Genomic DNA, 22,303 nt, shown 5'->3' on the forward strand with positions numbered 1-22,303 from the left:
GGCAGATTGTTGGTGGTAGTACTTGGTGATAATTTTGTTTCTGCTAGTGTTTGCTGTTTTGTTACTATTCCCTCCATCCCATTTTATATGTCATCATTTTCTTTTTGGTCCGTCTCAAAAAGAATGTCATTTTTCCTTATTTGGTAACTATTTAAAGATATAATTCCATTTCTACCCTTATTGGTCCCACTTAATTAAAAAAAGATAATAACACTTTTTTGATAAAGGACAATTTGGTAAACATAACCATGTCTTCCCTTATTTCTTAAACTCTGTGCCCTGTCAAATGACAACACATAAAATGGGACGGAGGTAGTACTTTTGTTTCTTATTCTTATATTATGTCTTTTCTTATGTTGTTTGGTTTCGAGCCAGGGGTCTATCGTGAACAATCTCTCTACCTCACCTCTGAGGTAGCGGTATGGGCTACGTACACTCTACCCCCAGACCCCATTTTGTGTGAATATACAGGGTATGTTGTTGTTGTTGTTTTATTCTTTTTATTAATTATTCAACCTGTAATGGAAACACAATACTTTGACCAAATGATGCTTAATTTGTAAGAAAAACTAATCTGGAATTAGCCAAATGGTAGGGGTGCATATTTGATTTTTGTGCATTTTTAAGTATCATTTTTTATATGGTCAATACTCTCTGTAACAACATCGTTTGTTTGGATATCTTTTGGCTGCTACTGCAAAAGGCCGTTCTAGAGAGCATATAATATAACATAATATAAAAAATTGTTTCGTAGAAAACTTGGTCATTATAGTGAAATGTTGTTCTAGAGGAGTATATTTGATTTTTGTTCATTTCTAAGTATCACTTGTTATATGGTCAATTCTCTCTATAACAACATATCTTTTGGCTGCTACTGCAAAATTCCGTTATGGAGGATGACTGTGGTCTTACTGTGTTACTTTCTTGACAATGTAACAGAAACACCGAGCCCCAACATTGATTTGTCAAATAAGACTACTTCTTCCCCTGCCGAAGCTGCTACTAACAAGGCTTTTGTTCAATCTCATTTTGAATGCACTATTAGACAATATTGTTTTTCCAGAGGTACCTTGGTAAGTCTCAAGACTCATTACATTAAAGGAAGTATGTTTGCCATGTTTTTTACAGTTTAATTAGTTCTATACTCCAATATTGTAAAATTTTTTTACCCAATTAGATTACTTATTATGTGATTGTAAGTAAATTTCTACTGTAAATATTAATTGGAAGACGAAAGAAATGGCAAACCTGCTATCTCATAATGTAAAAAAAATCTTCACACTGTGAAGCTGCTACTCATGAAAAGCCCTTTGGTCGATCTCATTTTGAATCCACTACTAGACAATATTGTCTTTTCAGAAGTTCCTTGGTATGTCTCAAAACTCATTTCACACATGCTCTTCAAGAATCTTGGGCTAATGCAATACCATACACATTGTTTTGTGTAAATACTATTGACTTATTGTTTGAAGTAGGGTTCCATGCTGGTTAATTAGCTTTAATTTGAGGTGATTGGGGTTCTAATGCTTTTGATTGGAAGTCAGGGGCAGAGGTAGAATCCTTGATACAGGTTCGGCAAACCCAATAATTTTTGCTTAAACGGTGTATTTGTGTTAAGGAATTCATTAAATATGGACACATTAAATTTAGAACCCACTTATTAGCACTTGAAGTAGTCGTTCTAAAATCTAGAATCCATATAATTGCAATCCTAGCTCCGCCTTTGTCTGTGCCACAGGGCTAAAGGAAGCGTTGCATAATTTTTATTTTCTTTGTTAATTGGTGTTAGAAATTCAGTGAAAATTTGAAGTTTTAGTGATGTGTTCAAATGTTTTCTCTTATATACACCATGTCAGAATGTGCCAAACAATTTGCAATTGCAAATGGTCTCACCAACAAGAAGTGTGGGTTGATTGTAAGAGATGAAAGACAAAGGTCGTGGAATTTAATGCTAAGTTCCGGCAGTACTCGATCCTATATTGGGGATGCATTTCGTAAATTCATCGCTGAAAATTGTTTGAGATGATACTATGTTTGAGGTTATCACTAATAGAGAGACACCAATATGGAAATTTAAAGTTGTTACTGGTGGAGAGACACCAGTGAGGAAGTTTCAAGGCAAGTTTCTCATCTAATAACCAACCTCCTATTTTTTGATGATCTTTTTTATCGTCGCTATATTAGAATCTTTCCTTATATCAAGGAGATTGAACAGTTTATATATAATTTAAAACATCCGTTTTTATCCTATTTGCACATTATTTATAATTTTCACCATAAGGAATTCTACTGAACCCCTTTGCTTTAACCTTTATCTGCCCCTGCTAGGAATGATTTGTATTAAGCATAGTCACAAATGAAGAAAATAAATTTACACAATTATGTTCCTCTAGAGATGGTGTTATTGAAATGTTATGAAAAAATGTGCTTTTTAGCTGCTTCTTGTTATAACTAGAGTACATCGTAACTGGCTTTAAATCAAAGTCCACTGAAAGTGCAGTTTGTTGTGTATGTATTCATTTAAGTTTATAGATTGAAATCTGTAAACTCCAGTTTTGGTCCTCAACTTTAATTTTTCTGTTATTTCTGGAAATTGTTCTTATTAATTATGTGACCTGTAATGGAAATAATACATTAACCAGATGATGCTTACTTTATAAAAGAAATTAATATGGAATTAGCCAAGGGCGGGGTGGATATTTAAATTCTGTTCATCCTTAATAGACAGGTTTCTAATCTCCACGGAGTGGAATGATACTTTCAATGCTATAAAACAATTAACCATGACTAGAGTTATATTAGACCACAGACCTTTGATTCTGGTAAGTGGTGATTCAAACACTAATTCCCTATTTCAAGTTTGAAAATATGTGGCTAAAAATAGAAGATTTCTCTGAAATAATCAAAGGTTGGTGGTTGAAGTACAACATTGGTGGTAGTCCAGATTTTGTCCTATCTCAAAAGCTTAGAAATCTAAAAAAAGACATTACTAGCTGGAACAGAGAGACCTTTGGAGGAATTAACTATCCTTGAGCAAGCTACTGAAGGCAGGTCTATGTCACAGGGGAATAAGGAGAGAACGATCCATCTAAAGCTAAAACCAAAGGAATTAGCATAGATTAAAAAGGTATCCTAGAGGCAGAAATCAAGATGTTTGTGGCTAAAGTAAGGAGATAGGAACGCCAAAATTTTTCAAAGAGTAGCCAATCCTCACAGGAGAAGCAATCAAATTGATAAGCTGTTGATTAATGGGGAATCTTTGAAGACTGGGGAGAAATCAAAAGTTAGTTAGATCTTGAGATTTTTCCAAGCTTTGTACAGGGAGGATGAACAGTGAAGGCCCAAAGCAAGCTTTGAGAATCTCAACATCATCACTCAAGAAGAGAAAATTTGACTAGAAAGAAACTTTGAAGAAGAAGAGGTGAGACCACTTAGTAGCCATTAACTCTTGTGCTCCTGACAAGAGTCCGGAGCCTGATGGATACACAATGGCCTTTTACCTAAACGCATGGGATGTCACCAAGTATGATATTATGGGAGCTCTCAACCATTTTCATCAGCACTGCTGATTAGTCAAATCCGATCATCTGGCCTCCTTTATAGCTCTTATACCAAAAAGAAAGAGAGCATTACATGTTGGAGACTTCAGGCCTATAACTCTCATAGGAAGTGTCTACAAGACCCTAACCCAAATTTTAGCTGAGAGACTCAAAATAGTAATCTGGAAACTAGTTTATGGCGAGCAAAATGCTTATCTTAAGAACAGGGTAATCACTGATGCTTCTTTGATTACAAATGAAATCTAGATGGCAGACAGAAATCCGAAACTCGTTGAATTAATATGCAAGCTAGATGTGGAGAAAGCTTTTATGAAGTGAGCTGGCCCTACCTGATAGATATGCTAAAGCAACTAAGTTTTGGAGGTAGATGGATCAAATACAGTCTCTAAACTGTAAAATACTCCATCCTAGTGACAAGAGGCCAGTTGGCCTTTTCTCCCCTCAAAAAGGAATAAGACAAGAGGACCCTCTTGCACCTTTCTTATTCATTTTAGCCATGGAAGGTTTGAACAAGATATTGGACAAAGCGAAAGCAAATCACTGGATTGAGGGCTTTAAGGTAGAAAGTGGCCCAAACAATTCTTTTTCAATCTCCCACTTATTATAATCCGATATTATCCTAATCTTTTGTGGGGCAGAGACACTCCAAGTTCTTTATCTCAATCTAACCCTCATGCTATTTGAAGTTGTTTCTGGACTGCATATTAACACGATGAGAAGCAAGATCTACCCTGTCAATGAAATCTCAAACTCGAATACTCTGATAGGGATTCTGGGTGTGACACATGCTCCTTCCCCTCTACTTATTGGGCCTCCTTTTGGGTGCAAAATACAAAACACTTGAGATATGGATGGAGTGGTGGAGAAGGTGGGAAAAATGTTGACAAACTGGAATATACAATATCTATCTATAGGGAAAGCTGACTCTAATCAATACTATACTGGACAACATTCCTACCTACATCATGGCTGTCGTTCCAATGCCATATGAGGTGAAAGAAAAATTGGATGGTCTAAGAAGGGCGTTCCTATGGGAAGAAATTGTGAAGGACATAAATTCCATCTTGTGAAGTAGGATAAGGTCATATTGGCAAAGGAACAGGGAGGTCTAGGTGTTAGAGATCCTAGCAAACACAAGAAAAGCCTTCTTTTGAAATGGTGGTGGGAGGTATATCCAAGGAACCACACACTTACGTGGAAGGAAGTGGTGAATTCAGAATATGGCAAACTGGATGATTGGTGCACCAGACGGAATACACTTCCTCATGATGTTGGCCCTTGGAAGCATATCGACAATTTCCAGGATGACTTCTTCAAGGAATGCCCTTTAAGGTTGGAAATGGCTCTAAGGTCAAATTTGGGAAAGATAAGTGGGTAATCAACCATCCCCTCAAAGACTCATCACTGGATTTTCCTCTTAGCTGCAGAACTAGATTTCTTTTCAGCTGATAATAGCGATGGCAACACATGTGATATTCATCTAAGAAGAAACTAACAAGATTGGGAGTTGGAGGAACTTACTGATCTATACAGGTTACTGACAGACTGCTCAATCCCAACTTTCAGACAACTTAAGGTGGGGGAACTCAAAGAAAGGCTCTTCATAGTGAAAGAGGGAGTGACAACACCTTGGCCCTGGAAGTTGGTTTATAATACAAAATTACCCCCAAAGTTTAATGTTTCACTTGGACAGTCCTTTATAGTGCCATTTTAACCCAGGAAAACCTAAGGAAGAGAGACATTCCAGTGGTGCACAGGTTCTTTGTGTGCCAAAACAACTTTGATGCTATAAACCGTTTGCTATTGCACTACCCTGTGGCCGCTGATCTTTGGACTATGTTTTTGGCTATTTCTGGAATTAGTTTACGACCTCCCTCAACCTAAAGCAAGCAGTTGAAAGCTGGAGTTTATCGAAAGTGGATAAGACCATCAATAAGATCTGGCAGATACCCAACTTGTACTTTTTGGTGTTTATGGAACGAAAGGAATTAAAGATGTTTTAATGGGACTTCAACTCCGAACTGCTCTCTTAGGTCAAGTGTTTGATGACCCTTTATAGCTGGAGCAATCTTCCCCCGTAAATGATATCATCCCCCTTTTAGATTTTATCAGTTCCCTCTCAGTGGCTTAGAGCTTTTTGACTTTGGTTCTTAACTCCCAGTTATACTTGTTTTTTCTTTTGCAGTATTTGGAGTTATAACCATTTGTTTTGTAATCTTTCATGCATCTTCTTGATGCCTTTTCGATACAACAACTTCATCCAAAAAAACAAAAACAAATTATGTTAATCCTTTTAAGTATCATTTGTTATTCAGTTGACCACTCTGTAACAACATTGTTTGTCTAGATAGCTTTTTCGAAATATTATTATAGAGAACATATAATATAACATAACGTAAAAATATGGTTTCATAGAAAACTTGGTAGTTATAACGAAATGTTGTCACATAGGATGACTGTGGTCTGATCGTATTTACTTTCTTGACAATGTAACAGAAAAAACTGAGCCCCGACATCAACTTGCCAAATAAGACTTCTTCGGTTCTTCCCATGTAGAAGCTGCTACTAACAAGCCTTTTGTTCGATCTCATTTTGAATGCACTATTACACAAAAAATGTTTTCAAGAGGTCTATTGGTAAGTTTCAAAACTCATTGCACTAAAGGAAGCATGTGTGCCATGTTTCTTATAGTTTAATAAGTTTTTCTCTATTCTGTTTGGGTAAATCTTTTTTTTTTTACCCAATCAGATTACATATTATGTAATTTTTCTTATAACCATGGTGTTCGGGCCAGCTTGCACAACTTATTATGCAATTGTTAGTAAATTTCTATGGCGAGCATTAATTGGTAGCCCAAAGAAATGGTAAACCTGCAATCTCATAAATCTTTACACTGCCAATCTAAGGCTTAAGCAATATCATATGCATCATTTTGTGCAAGTAATATTGAATAATTGTTAATTTGAGTAGATTGGGGTTCTAATGCTTTTGATTGGATGTCAGGGGCAGAGATATAAGGCCCGTTACGTGTTCAACCTAACCCAATATTTTTTCTTTAACAGTATATTTGTACTAAGAAATTCATTAAATATGGACAATTATTAAACTTAAAACCTGCTTGTTAGCACTTGAAATAGTAGTTCTAACATCTAGAATCCATAAAGTTCCAATCCTAGCTCCGCCGCTATCTCAGCCACTGCGCTAACGGAAGCATTGCACAATTTTATTTTTATTTTCTTTGTTGATTGGTGTTATAAATGCGGTGAAAGTTTGAAGAACGTGAACTTTTTAATGGCGTGTTCAAATGTTTATACACATATATACACCATGTTAGTATGTACCTCAACAATTTGCAATTGCAAATGGGCTCACCAACAAGAAGTGCGGGTTGATTGTAAGAGATGAAAGACAAAGATCGTGGAATTTAAAGCGGTGAAAGTTTGAAGAACGTGAACTTTTTAATGGCGTGTTCAAATGTTTATAAACATATATACACCATGTCAGTATGTACCTCAACAATTTGCAATTGCAAATGGGCTCACCAACAAGAAGTGCGGGTTGATTGTAAGAGATGAAAGACAAAGATCGTGGAATTTAAAGCTAAGTTTTGGCGGTACTCAAGTTCGAACCTACATTGGATATGGATTGCGTAAGCTCATCGCTGAAAATTGTACAAAGGAGGGAGATCGTATTAATTTTGAGGTTGTCACTAACGGGAAGACACCAATATGGAAATTTCAAGTTTTTACTGATGGAGAAATTCCAATGAAGACGTTTCAAGGCAAGTTTCTCATCTTATAACCAGCCTTTTATTTTTTTGATGATTTTCTTTTATTATCGCTATATTATAATCGTTCTTTGTGTCATGAAGATTCAACAGTTACATAATAAAAACAGATTCATTTTATTGTATTTGCACATTATAATTTTTTCAGCAAAAGAAATTCTATAAACCCCCTTGCTTGAACCTAGATCTGCCCTTGCTAGCTAGAAATGATTTATTAATTAAGTTAATAGCTTTGTAAAAAAAAATTCATGAAATTAAATAATTTTTCATACAAACATTTTAAATCATACAAAGCATAGTTACAAATTTAGAAAATAAGTTTTACACTTTCTGTTTCCGCTAGAGATGGTGTAATCGAAGTGTTATATAGAAGTGTCATTTTCTTGTTTAAACTTGCGCAACTTCTAATGGGAAATGATACATAAGCCAAATGATGCTGATGTTATAAGAAAAACTGATGTTGGATTAGTCAAAAGGTGGGGATGGATATTTAAATTCTGCTAATATTTTCATGTATCATTTGTCATATTTAATTTCTTGAAAATGTAACAGAAAGACCGAGCCGCAGCATCAAGTTGTCAAATGAGACTTCTTCCCATGCAGAAGCTGCTACCAACAAACCTTTTGTTCAATCTCATTTTGAATGCACTATTAGAGAATACTGTCTTTCAAGAGGTCTCTTGGTAAGTCTCAAGGCTCATTAAACTTATTGAGAAGTATTTATTGCTAGTATGTGTTGTACTTGTTAGTTGTAGCCGAGTTATTTCATTAGTTAGTTAGTTAGCACAAGCGAAGTGGGCTCTGCCAGCTGTTAGTTTGTTAGCAGTTCGTTTATAATCTGCTTGATTACAACTAATAGAGGTTGATCTTTCATTTTCATTTCACAAATGTAACATTCTTCCTTCCATCTCTCTCTAACTCCATCTCTGTAGTCTGTAGAACTCTCCGAAAATCACCATAGGAGCTCATCTCAGAGCTCAGTTTATCACGCTGAACTTTGGCATGGTATCATAGCCTTGGTCTATCTCGAAGACCTACGTTATTTTGCGTCAACAATTGGTCGCATTTGATTATCGAGTTTAGGCATGCAATTACAGATTTATGTGAGTTTCTGTAATTGAAGCTGGATTTCTCATTTCCACTTCAGTTTCTGAATTTTTCCTTGGAAATCATCAATTGATTGAGTATCTCCATGACTGTTACTGACAAGGAGGTTTAGTCTGCCATTGACTCGACTAGCCCTTTGTACATGCACCCGTCAGATAATCCAGGTGCAATTCTTGTACCAGCTCCCTTTAATGGAATTGGATATTGATATTGGAGAAGAGACGCATTATGATCTCTTACAGTGAAGAATAAACTTGGATTTGTCAAAGGAGAATGCAAAACGGCAGATTTGAAGTCTCCATACTATCATTTGTGGGAGACCGGTGATGATAAGGTTACTCCGTGGATTTTGAACATGCAGTTGAGTTGTGGAATGAATTGGAGGATCGTATAATCAGATTAATGGGACAAAACTGTCAGATTCAGAAGGTAATTAACGACCTATCACAAGGGACCTTAGACACCAGCTACTATACCAGAATGAAGAAACTCTGGGAAAAACTGAATACTTTTGAGTGCTAAAACTCAGTGCAACTGCCAAGGAAAACATCCATAAAGCAGAACATGACAGGAGGTTAATCCAGTTTTGATGGTATTAAACGAAGTGTACACTGCAGTTCGGGAAAGTATTCTGATGATGAATCCCTTACGCACAAGCTTTTTCTCTTTATTCATGATGAAAATAAAGACAAATCAGGCTCAATTCTCAGAACCAAAATTTCATGTACGATATAGGTATTCCTGATTGGAAGGGTTGAGGAAAGTAGCAAATGTACATGGAACTCCTACAAATATGCTGTCAATTATTTTGTACAAAGTTCTCTTTGTTCCTTCTTTCAAATACAAAGAAAGTTCTCTTGTTCTTTCTTTCAAATACAATCTTATTTTTGTACATTGTTCGACCCTAAACCTTTATGGAACTACCTTCTTTACTGAAGATCTAAGTTGTGCGAACTCTTCACTTCAATTGATTTGGTAAAATGCATGAAAATGTTTGAAAACTAGGGCTGATCCATGATCGTAGAATCAGGTGCCTCAATCACATGACCTTTAACAAATCTCATTTGTCCAACATTACAGTTTTACCATATCATGTGTTTATTGGTCTTCCTAATGGATAGAAAGTAAAGGTGACTGGGATTAGTAATGTAGCATCTACTCCTAAAATTTTTCTGTACAAAATTCTCTTTGTTCCTTCTTTGAAATACAATCTTATTTATGTCATTGTTTGACCCTAAACCTTTAAGACACTACCTTCTTTACTGAAAATCTAAGTTGTGCGAACTCTTCACTGCTGATGATGCGCCCATGTCAGATTCTCCAAAAATACACTACTTTTGGAGAATCCGACACACACCCGTTGACATTGTTGAGAGTCCAATCAACATAGCTGACAATGCTTCCCCTTCATTGAAGAGGCCTCCGGAGATTGGTGAAGTGGAGGATGACCTATACCTTCTATCCTCTCTACTTGAGAAATTCAGCCACTCCAACAAAGAATTCTAATTCTTATTCTTGCAAGTCTGGTTCTGCTATTCTAGCTCTGTTGATTGTGTAAACAATGGTGGACTTGCTACTCCTCTTTTCAATAAAGTGCACTATAACACAGATGATTTTTTGACTAATTCTGCTATTAATAAAGTACTTTGTGACTAATTCTGCTGTTAATAAAGTGCTTGCTATCAATTCTCGTATGCCTGATGGGAATAATGTGGATTCATGTGACACATCATACTTGGACACATCCCTTTTGGTAAAATGAAGTGCATCTTCTGTTCCTGCCAGTCTTTCTCCCAAACAACCTTTGCTATGTTTCATCTACCCCATGGCCAGGAAAACCAAACTACCTTTTCCGAAAAAAAAAAAAAAACTTCAGAGACCAGATTTTTGAGCTGTTACACATAGATCTACGGGACCCTATCATGTGTCTACCCATGTAAATAACACGTATTTTCCTACCATGGTGGATGACTACAGTAGGTGCACTTGGACTCATTTAAGCCGAAGGCATATATATCAGAAAAGTTGCCCTTAAACACCACAACAAAATGGTGTGGTGGAAAGGAAACACCACACTCTTAGAGATAGCCAATACACTTATTTCAATCCAAACTTCCAGTTAAGTACTAGGGGGAGTGCATATTGACAGCTCCTATATCATCAATAGACATCCCATAACTTCACCTTAGGAACAAATGCCCCTTTGAGATCCTGTATAAAAGTAAGCAAACTACTCACACATGACAGTACAAGTGCCCCTTTGAGATCCTATATGCAAAGAAAGCAGATTACTCACACATGTTACTGTACCTAAAAACCTTAGACACAAGTTTGAAACTGGGAACAGTTCCATATGTTTTTGTGAAACCAAAGTATGCAAAGTTCTGAGAGTGGCACTGAGTATGTTTTCAGAGATGTTATTTTCCATGAAAACACATTTCCTTCTAATCTTCCTGATCTGATTGTTCTCTATCCATTCCCGACGCTATAAATTTCTTCCACTCATTACGAGAGGATCAATTAGAACATGTATTTAATAATCAAAGAATGAATTTATTCGGGAGAAGGTGGAAGTGGTGTTAGTGGAGGATAAAATGCGGGAAGTGAGGTTGAGATGGTTTGGTCATGTGATGAGGAGGGGAACGGATGCCCCAATTCGTAGGTGTGAGATGTTGGCTTTGGAAGGTTTCAAGTGGGGTAGGAGTAGACCGAAGAAATACTGGAGAGAAGTGATTAAACGTGACATGGAGCAGTTACAGCTGACTGAGGACATGACCCTAGATAGGAAGATATGGAGGAAAAACATTAGGATAGAGGACTAAGGGTGTGGATGAGTCGTAGTCAGTAATTAGGTGGACTTTGGTGTCCTTTATTTGGCAATGTACATTTTTTTTGTGGATGTCGTACCTATGTTATCTTATCATGTTCTATGCTTTTGATGCTTTTGTATACTGCCTTTTATCTTGAGCCGGGGGTCTATCGGAAACAGCCTCTCTACCTCTTTAGAGGTAGTGGTATGGACTGCGTACACTCTACCCTCCCCAGACCCCACTATGTGGGAATATACTGGGTTTGTTGTTGTTGTATTTGATAATCAAGGAAGTCAAAGTGCTATATCTTATCAAATGTCACCTAGTAGGAATCCTGTTGCACATGAAACTTATAATGAATCCTTTCCATCTTCACCAACATTAGCACCAATATCCCTTGATTTGTGCACATGCCAGCCTAAGCAGAATGCTAGACCTAGTTTAATTCTGTAACTTTTTTCCAAACAGGAGGTGAGAAGATCACACAGGAAGCCCACAGCGCTCACTCACCTCAAATACTATGTCCATTCCCTTTCCACCCTCGAACCAACTAGCTATGTCAACTCTCATTCCAACATTTTTCTCAATGGTTTATTTTCAATGAACCACCACATTACACCTGATCTGTTAGTCCATGAAAATCAAGAACTTGTTGAAAATGTTTATAAGGACAATGTACCAACTTCATATGAAGAGGCAACCATCAATCCTGTTTGGTAAATGTCTATTACACGAGTTTGAGGAGAATTTTTTCCTTTGCCAGCAAACAAGCAAGTCTTTGAGTGTAAATGGGTGTACAAAGTAAAACATAAAGCCGATGATAGCATTAAAAGGCTTAAATCAAGACTTGTGGTGAAAGGTTATTCTCAGCAGTTGGAATTGATTACAGAATGACCTTTTCCCCAGTTATAAAAATGACCACAGTGAGATCCTGGGTGGCCACTGCAATGAAGAAAAGACAGAACATCTACCAATTAGATGTCAGTCAATAATGCCTTCCTTTCATTAGTTGTAAAGCATGCAGCTCTTCTAGATAAGTTGACAGTTCTACCTCACTTCCAATTTGAGGGGCGTATTGAGATTTATTTATAGGATTAGTGTGTTATACTTGTTAATTGTAGCTGAGTTACTTTCATTAGTTATTTAATTATAGTATTAGTCAGTTAGTTAGCACACGTGCAGTTTGCCAGTTGTTACCCACTGTTAGATTGTTAGCAGTTTGTTAGATTAGCCAGATATTTTCTTTGCTTAATCTGTTCTATATAATCTGCTTGATTACAGCTAATAGAGTTTGAGATTTATTTTCATTTCACAAATGTTACATTCTTCCTTCCTTCTCTCTCGAACTCCAACTCCATAGAACTCTCCAGAGGTCGCTATAGGAGCTCATCTCAGGTCTTAGTTTATCGACTAAACTTTGATAGAACTGAAGTAGCATGGGTAGCTACTCTTCCGTACCGAGTGTTTATGCCGAACCAATATAATTCAAGTAATTGTCATGATTAAAGTGATTTAATGGAGTGAAAATATATGTTAAATTGATTATGGTTAAGTAATAATTGTGTGTATTCAAACTCAGTTCCTGCATACATTAGTTTGGTGTAAACACCCTGTGCAAGTAAGTTTATACCAGGAAGCATATGTGTCATGTTTATCAGAGTTTAATTGGTTTTATACTCCGATTTTGTAAATCTTTTTACCCAGTCAGACTACTTATAAACAATTGCAAGCAAACTTCTATGGTAAGCATTAATTGGTAACCCAATAAAATTGTTAACTTGCTACAACAACAACATACCTAGTGTATTCCCACCAAGTGGGGTCTGGGGAGGGTAAAGTGTAGGCAGTCCATACCATTATCTCAGATGAAGCAGAGAAGCTATTTCCGATTGACTCTCGGCTCAGGACAGATAACAATATAACAAACAAAATACATAAAAGCAAACAACAACGAGGGATATCACACCGCTAGATAATAAAGGAAACAAGACACCCACAAGATAATACTGTAAATATCTATGCTAAAAACATAGATATCACCAAAACACCACGAAGAAGAGACTAAAAGAAACTACAAGCACAAATGCAAACAAAGAAATCTTCCCTACTATTACAGACATACTCCTACCCACTAATCTTCTACCCTAATCTGCGTTTTCCACACCTTCCTATCAAGGGTCATGTCCTCCATAAGCTGTAACTGCTCCATGCCATGCCCAATCACCTCTTTCCAATACTTCTTTGACCTACCTCTACCCTCTCCCCGAAACTATCCATAGTCAGACTCTCACACCTCTATACTAGAGCATCCGTGCCCCTTTCATCCATGCCCGAACTATCACAACCTCTCTTCACGCATCTTGTCCTCCACCTAAGCCACTTCCATCTTCTCCTGAATAATCTCATTTCTAACCCTATCTCTCTTGGTAAGTCCACATATCCATCGCAACATCCTTAAACTTACTACCACCACCACAACAACAACATACCAGTGTATTCCCATAAAGTGGGGTCTGGGGAGGGTAAAGTCTCCATCGTATGAAGTAGAAAGGATGTTTTTGATAGACCCCCGGTTCAGGACATATAATAGTATAACAAAAAAAACACATAACACACTTCTAGATAATAAAGGAAATAAGAAATCCACAAGGTACTACTATAAACTATTTATCCAAAATTCTAGACATCATCGAAACACCACGAAGAAGAAACTCCAGGCACAGATACACACAAAACACTTTTCCCTACCATAACGGCTGAACTCTGACTCACTAAAACTCTACCCAATTTGAGTCCTTCATACCTTTCTATCAAGAGTCATATCCTCCGTAAGCTGTAACTGTTTCATATCATGTCTAATCACTTCCCCCTAATGATAAGTTGTTGATTTGGAGACAGTCCCTTGAGTCTAAAGGTTTTCGGTTGAGCAGGACCAAGACAGAGTACTCGGAGTGTAAGTTTAGTGAGGTATCGCAGGAGGCTGACGTGGTGGTGAAGCTGGACTCTCAAGCCATTCAAAAGAAGGAGAGTTTCAAGAATCTGGCGTCTATTATTCAGGGCAATGGTAAGACTGACGAAGATGTCACACATCGTATTGGGGCAGGGTGGTTGAAATGGAGGCTCGCTTCAAGAGTTTTATGCGATAGGAAGGTGCCGCCGAAGCTAAAAGGTAAGTTCTACAGAGTGGCAGTCCAACCAGCTATGTTATATAGAGCGGGGTGTTGGCCAGTTAAGCACTCCCCATCCAAAAGTTAAAAGTGGCGGAGATGAGGATGTTTCGATGAATGTGTGGCCATACCAGAAAAGATAGGGTGAGGAATGAGATTATTCGGGAGAAGGTAGGAGTGGCTTCGGTAGAGGACAAGATGCGGGAAGTGAGGTTACGTTGGTTTGGGCACGTGATGAGAATGTGCTCTGATGCTCCAGTGCGGAGGTATGAGACACTGGCTATGGATGGTTTTAGGCGGGGTAGAGGTAGGCTGGAGAAATATTAGAGGGAGGTGATTAGTCATGATATAGAGCAGTTACAGTTTACGGAGGACATGACCCTTGATAGAAAAGTGTGGAGGATGCGAATTAGGATAGAGGGTTAGGGGGTGGGAGTGCATCAGAAATAGTAGGGGAGTGTTCTTTATTTATGTCGGAAGTTTCTTGTTCACGGTGTTGAGTGATTTTTGTGGTTTCAGATAGATAGTTTTAGTATTATCTTGTGGTTATAGTGTTATCTTGTGGCTAGCGGCGTTAGTTTATTTTTCATATTGTACTAGTTTATATACATCTATGTTTTGTGTTTGTTATACTGCTATTGGTCCTAAGCTGGGGGTCTATCGAAAACAGCTTCTCTACTTCACCCTAGTTAGTGGTTGGTCTGCATACACTCCACCCTCCCCAGACCCCACTATGTGGGAATACACTGGGTATGTTGTTGTTGTTGTAGTAGTAGTAGTAGTCAACCTCTCACACCTCCGTAGTGGAGCACCCTTGCACCTCCTCATCACATGCCCGAACCACTGCAGCTCTCACTTCCCACATCTTGTCCTCCATCGAGGCCATTCCCACCTTCTCCCTAATAATCTTATTTCTAATCCTATCTTTCCTAATAAGTCCACACATCCATCTCAACATCTTCATCTCCGACACCTTCAACTTTTGGATGTGGGATTTCTTAACCGGCAAACACTTTGCTCCACATAAGGTTTTTTTTTAACATTGTTTGTCCTTTTTATCTTTTTTCTCTTTGCTAATTAGATTTATTCTTAGTGCAAATATGAATTAAGAATATGAACTGTTCAGTACTGATGTGTGCAAATGGTTATTCACCATTTCAGTACCTTCCCAAACAATTTGCATTCGCAAACGGTCTATTCAACAAGAAGTGTGATTTGATTATAAGAGATGAAAGACAAAGGTCTTGGAATTTAAAGCTGAATCATTGGGAAACTGAAGTCTACATTTGATACAAGACAAACAAGGGAAGCACAAAACACACCCCAAACAATTCACAAATTCAAGAAAACCATGGACCAAAAGGTAACCTTACTCGAATTCGACAAGTATAATAAGAATACAAGAAACAAGGGTGTATTTGACACCCAAAAACAGCCAACAACACAACAATAACAAGATGAACAAAATGACAACAAGAACAACCAGATTCGGATTCCATAATAACAAGATATAACATTACAAGATTACAAAAGACAAAGGGATAGATAGTGAGACATAAACTACTATAATGACTAAGAACCTAAGTGTAGATGACACACAAAGACCACCTACACTCTTCAAAGAGACACAAGATGGACTTTAATCCTTCAAGCACCCCAAGTTCCAAGCAAACAAACAACAAAAGAGATTCCACTCTAATGTTGTAACCTAGTTCGGCCAAGTCTCACAAGAGAGAGAACTTGAGTGTTTCAAGTGTGTTCTACCATTTCAACATTCAAAAACTAAGTGAATAAACCCTAACATGTTCCTTATATATTACAAAATAAATAGAAGTTAAAATGACCAAAAAAGGCCCTTCAAGAATGGGCCGCCCCTCTAGTGTATGGAGTGGGCTGTTTTGGTGTGTATTTGGGCCTTTAATTACACTTCTCTTGCACATACACTTAGACGCTTTCAATGCACACCCACATAAGTCCATTTTCATGATTATTCTCCTATCAACTTTGAAGATGGATGGCATAAATTTGTTGCTGATAATTGCTTAAAGGATGGAGATCGTATAATGTTTGAGGTTGTTACTAATGGAGAGACGCCAACATGGAAATTTCGAGTTAGTGACTCAAAAACTCCATTGCAGAAGTATCAAGGCAAGTTTCTCATGTTGGAAAATATTGCCTTATAGTTTTTATTTTGTTTGTTTGGTAGATTGAAGTCTAGAACATATTTTTACATTTTCCACTCAATAGAAACAAGAAATTATGGCCTAATTCCATTAGAAACATATCCATTGCTATATCTTCTTCTTTTTCTTAGTTGTTACACTTCCTTATTATGCTTTCTCTTTCTCTTTCTATATTTTTCTTCATAAACAACAGATATTATGAAAAAACCCTCAAACATGAGTCCTCTCAATGCACCAGTATCTACTTCAACTTCTGGTGATGATGATCATCCTTATTTTATTTCCATCATTAAACCTTATTGCATCTGCATGACAGAATTGGTAAGTCAGTTGAACTGATATCTGTTAGTGTTCAAGTTAAACTACTCCCACTAGTCGTGTAAGGATTTTTACACTACCAGTGTGATTTAACTTGTTATAGTAGGTTGTTATCTCGACTTTCTTGGTTGCAACATTTCTGTTGTCTTAGGCAACTTAACTTGATAGCGTAAAAAGTTTTACATGTGCAGGTGGAGTTTACATCAAGCCTCACAATTTAACCTTAGTAATTAGAAATTAAAGTGAAAAGGTTTATAAAAGATACATGTTTTGCATCACTTGGTTTGTTATAAGTACTGGGGGCATGTAAGTTTTTCCGTCAGTATACAAAACCTGCAACTCTTTTTGTTGTAGTCCTCTTCTTTGCTTCTTTTTTTGTTTTGGTGACAACTGAAATTTGTTCTACATAATGGAATTTTTGGTAGTATCTTCTACTGGATTTTGCAAAGTCAAATGAATTGAATAGAAAGTGTGAGATGATTCTTAAAGATGAAACAGAGAGATGTTGGTCAGTGTGGCTAGGGAGACTTAAAACTAATTTTGGCATTACACGCGGATGGAAAAAATTCAGAACAGGAAATGGACTCCAAGTAGGAGATGCTTACAAGTTTGAACTGATCAAGAATGGCGAAATACCTATAGCACACTTCTATTGTAAGTTTTCTTTCTATTCTAACGTATTTTTGTTGAGATTAAGTTCTATGCTCTGACAGTATACATAGGTATCATTACCAAAACAAACACATTTTTGACAACGTTTTCCCACAGAAACACCGTTGGAACTATGGTATTTCTGATGGGAGGTCCACTGGAAATGTTCTTGACGAGCCAAATTAGCAATTTATGTAATATATTCACACAATTATATTAGTTAAAATGTATTACAAATAAATCTCCATTTTTGTGGTCTCGATGTAATAACAACCAAAAAAACAGTGTAATCCCACAAGTGAGGTCTAGGGAGGGTAAGATGTATGCAATGGTATATAATCCCACAAGTGGGGTCTAGGGAGGGTAACCTGTACTATGAGGGGATCAATATTTGAAAAGTATTGGTATGTAGAACTAACCAAAAATAACATATATTTCGTATAACATATTGAGAGCGTTGTGAAAATAATTTAGCATAATGTGTGTGTGTGTGTCTGTATATATATATATATATATATATATATATATATATATATATATATATATATATAAATAAAAATACATGGACATAATTTAAAAGGCTTCAATTCATGCTTGTAAAACATTGACTCAACTCTTTACTTTACTTCTGAGCTAGATGGTTACACTAAATTTCTAAAATCCTACGGGCTATATGAAATCCGCCTTGACTCTGTGGCAAGCCCCCCAATCCAAGTTTGCCGCAAGGATTGGAGTACATGATCTATAATATGCCATATGACCGTCGCTAACGTACAATCCCTTCTTTCAGGGCACAATAAATCCTGTATCGGCAAAACACAATTTCGAGCAGTGAGTTATTTGAACTCGTGTCTTTTTCGGGTAACCATCTAATTCTCTTTAAGCCCATTTTTAACCTCTTAAAATCATGTTTCATACTTATAAAAGTTCATTTCTGATACTGTTAAGGGCATATCATAATAGGGTATCGTCATACCCAGACTTGCAAGTCATTCATATCATACCACATCATATCCGTAGACCTTCTATTCATAAGCATGTTAATGACCATCCAAAAGATTTAAACATCACATAAGAGAGTTCTTATATCAAATATCATATGAAACTTGTGCAAAGCACCCTCTTTTCAAGACTTTAACATATGGTGGTCAATTCTTACTTAAAACACATGCAATTCTTCATTAGGGAACAAGAGCTTTTAGAATAAGAATTGCCTCTTTGAAAACATGAAAAATAACAAAGCATAATTGATAAAGAGGCATTTATAACTCAAGAAATATAATCGTTCATAAAGCAGCTCCCAACATCAGTTATACATAAATCTCATGATAAAAAAAAGGACTTATAATTCATGCTCTTATAATTCATGCTCTCATGCCCATTTTATAATTCATAACAAGTTAAGACAATAAATTTCATCATGCGATGGAGATTTCGTAAATCGGGCTATAAAATCACTTTTCGAAACTCATATGTACACATGACTATAATTCAAGTTCATGAAAAAACCTTGGTAATTTCATAATTTCATCAAACATCGGTTCATGATACATGCACTTCAAATGATTTTCAAAAACCCTTTACATATACATAATTATATAGAGATAATACCCAAAAGGACTATGTCACACCTCAAAAGGGGGTCCTATTACCCTTGAACTAATTAAAAGTGGAATTTTCACCCCCTTAGTGCCTATGTGGCACATACGCGGCACACGCGTGTGCCTACGTGGACACTTTAGTGTGTTGTGCCATGTAAGTGTCATGTATGTGCCACATAGGCACTAAGAGGGTGAAAATTCCACTTTTAATTAGTTCGGGAGGGGGGTAATAGGACCCCCTTTAAGTTGAGGTGTGGCATAGCCCTTTTGGGTATAGTTCAAGAGAGTAATTGGGTATTTTCTCATTTATATATCCTTAGAACTTGTTAAAACAATAAACTTATGCCCATGAAATTTAGGATAGTCCCACTTACCTTTTGATGGAGAAAAATTAAAGAATAACATTGGGTTTGGAATCGACAAGCTTTAGAATTGAGAAATCCCTAATTGATGTTCTTGAGAGAATGAGGGTTTGGGGTTTCAATAGGTCTTGGGACGATTTTAGGGTTATAGGATGGATTAGGGAAGTTATGGAGGGTTAAAGGACCTTTTTACCCTTAAAATAAATCAAAACGGAGCATTTTTTTTACGCCCGAGAGAGGCTTTGCAGTGCAAGGACAAAGAAAACCACTGTTTTTGTGGTGCAAGGCATAGAAAACCCATTCTAATGGCTTTTCACGATCCTTCCTCTGTGCTGGCCTAACGCGGATCTTGAACAGTGTCTTACTAAAACACTTATAAGTTTTGAATCCAAACTTGGAATGACAAACGATTAGTTGTATTGGAAAGAGAACTCGAAGAGCTTTAATTTGATATATAATGGGTCACATAATTCTTTATATTATAGTAGTAATGGTCATTGAAAGTTGACCCAAGAAAAATTGTACACCAAAATTCAATAGATAGGAAAGTGCTCAACTTAACTTTGAGCTAGGTGATGTTAACAACTTCAATCCATCTCCGAATATGTTCCCAGTCTAAAGAGTTATTATTCATACTTATTTTAGGTAGAAATCACTGGGTTCGGGTCTATATACATAAGAACGACGGTTCAAACCTTCGCCCGAAAAAATGGGGTGTTACACTAATCCATTTCTCTTTATTTCCGTGCAATGTCGGTGAGTCCATTGGGACTTCCATTCTATTTCTTAAGTTGGGATGAAAAAGCCCAAATAATCTTGAGTCAAGCCCCATTCAGTCAAAGTAATTGGAAATAAATATGGAAAAATTTCAGAAATAGCAACTATAGAGCCTTAATTGTAAGTTTTATAGCAACCCTTTGAAAATTACAAAAAATAACAATATGTATTTTGTATTTAATTAAACTGTTGCTAGTTAAATACATATACAATTAAAAATTCTCTTCCTAATTTAATTCTTGTTTCAGTTTAATATGGGAAAAACGGTTCCTTAATTTAAGGAGCATTTAATTTGACAGATTTCTTAACTTTTTACAGATATCTTTTCCTTTAATGACTCTATTTTAACCACAACCATTATTTTACAACAATATAATTCAAAATTCAAAAACATTTTTCATAATCTACAACTTATATCAATTTAAAAAAGAATGACTGCTTCCAAAATTTATGTCCATCGTCTAATATTTTGAGAAGAGTTTGATAAAACAACGCTGCAAATACAAGTATCAATAACCAAATATGATTTTGTTTGTGAATTTTCAAACTATATTTGTGAAAATTGCTGGAAAAATTGTGATAACAATGGTTTGATCAGTTCTCGAACAAAGTCATTTGATCGATAATTTCTTTTTACAAATTAGAGTTTTTCATCACGTTATGTAGGTTGAATATTGATATACAATTGTTACAGTTTATTTTCTATTTTCCCCTGTTTCAATTAAATAATTTGTTCTTGTTGGATTTCGTTTCGAAGTTTTGTATATACTAATAAGTTATTGTGTCAAAGGGTTCGAACATTGTAGACCTGTAATAATCGTTGATGCAAGTCATCTCAGAAAATTGTATACTGATACTTTTGTAGCTGCTTATACCATGGATGGAACCGTAAGTCCGTCTTATATATGTATTTAACATTACATATGCTGTCAGCTATATGTAAAATACATACGCAGTCTGTTTATGTGATCACTGGTAGTTACTTTTATGTATTTCAATTTACATATGCTGCCAGCTATATGCATTTAAAAAATACATATGCACTCTGTTTTAAGAGTTTGATTGCATTTGTGTTTTTTTTTTAAATATGAAGGCCATATATTTCTAAAAATACATATTGAGACTTTTTTAAATATGAAGGCCGTATATTTCTAAAAATGCATATTGAGACATGCAATATACATATGCAGAGTTGGTAAAATACAATTGCTAAACTGGAACAATTACAAATGTCAAATGAATAATTGTTGTTATAATTTTAATTTTATTTTAATAATTTCAGGTTATACCAGCCTCGGAGTATGTCTGTATAGTACATGACAAGGATAAACATTTTATTGTTTGCCTTAAGAAAAAAAAATTTGTCATGCATTTCAATAAGACGAGATACCGTGTGTGCATGCTTATGAAGTACTTGATAGCAAAAATTTTCAAAAGGGATCATATTACTCTGATCTATACAAATAAAAAACTGTGTCAAGAACGTATGATCTTCCCATTTATCCTATACCACACAAAGATGATTGGGTGATTCCACAGGAGATATTGAAGGAGATAGTTTTGCCCCCAAAATACAAGCGACCCCCTGAAAGACCTGCAAAGAAGGATTGTGGAAAGTCGAAAAGAGATATATTCGAGAAGAAAAACAAAAATTATTGTAGTTCATGTGAATTTAAAGGTCACAATAGGCGTTCATGTAGAAAATAGAATAAATGATAAGTTTACAGATGTATTCAGTTCAAAAACAATTATTTTTTTCACTGATTATTTTATGATTCTAAATTTTGATACAAACTTTTGATGATGTTGATTTTTTTTGTAGTTAAATTGTTGCAAATGTTATCATCATGAATATATTTTATAAGACATATACCATTATTCATTTATACGTAAAAGAGTGTACATCACACAAGTCAATTTTTTGGTATGAAAAATACATATGAGATTCTAACAAAAACATATACCGATCATAAAAACTAA

General features: G+C 36.1%; 1 protein-coding gene across 2 annotated transcripts; it reads left to right on the plus strand.

Annotated features, from left to right (window-relative positions):
• Positions 1-373: 373 nt before the first annotated feature.
• On the plus strand, positions 374-12,324 carry LOC124896769 (B3 domain-containing protein REM3-like). Of its 2 annotated transcripts, XM_047408595.1 has the most exons (6): positions 374-472; positions 940-1,073; positions 1,857-6,196; positions 6,895-7,341; positions 7,900-8,030; positions 11,733-12,324. In XM_047408595.1, the coding sequence occupies exons 4-6, from the start codon at positions 7,035-7,037 to the stop codon at positions 11,982-11,984; spliced, it is 690 nt and encodes a 229-aa protein (XP_047264551.1). In that variant the 5' UTR covers positions 374-472; positions 940-1,073; positions 1,857-6,196; positions 6,895-7,034; the 3' UTR covers positions 11,985-12,324. The 2 variants fall into 2 exon arrangements, with proteins under 2 accessions (XP_047264551.1, XP_047264549.1); XM_047408593.1 differs by having other exon boundaries at positions 1,857-7,341.
• Positions 12,325-22,303: the final 9,979 nt, after the last annotated feature.

Source organism: Capsicum annuum, chromosome 1, assembly GCF_002878395.1.
Source record: "Capsicum annuum cultivar UCD-10X-F1 chromosome 1, UCD10Xv1.1, whole genome shotgun sequence".
Lineage (NCBI taxonomy): Eukaryota > Viridiplantae > Streptophyta > Magnoliopsida > Solanales > Solanaceae > Capsicum > Capsicum annuum.

What these genes read in the sequence shown, in the direction of transcription:
- LOC124896769 (XM_047408593.1), top strand. Translation starts at nt 7,035, where the DNA reads ATGTTTATAAACATATATACACCATGTCAGTATGTACCTCAACAATTT. An exon ending in TCCAATGAAGACGTTTCAAG is followed by an intron (nt 7,342 to 7,899) that starts GCAAGTTTCTCA and finishes AAAATGTAACAG; the next exon opens with AAAGACCGAGCCGCAGCATC. An exon ending in GTCTTTCAAGAGGTCTCTTG is followed by an intron (nt 8,031 to 11,732) that starts GTAAGTCTCAAG and finishes TTTTCCAAACAG; the next exon opens with GAGGTGAGAAGATCACACAG.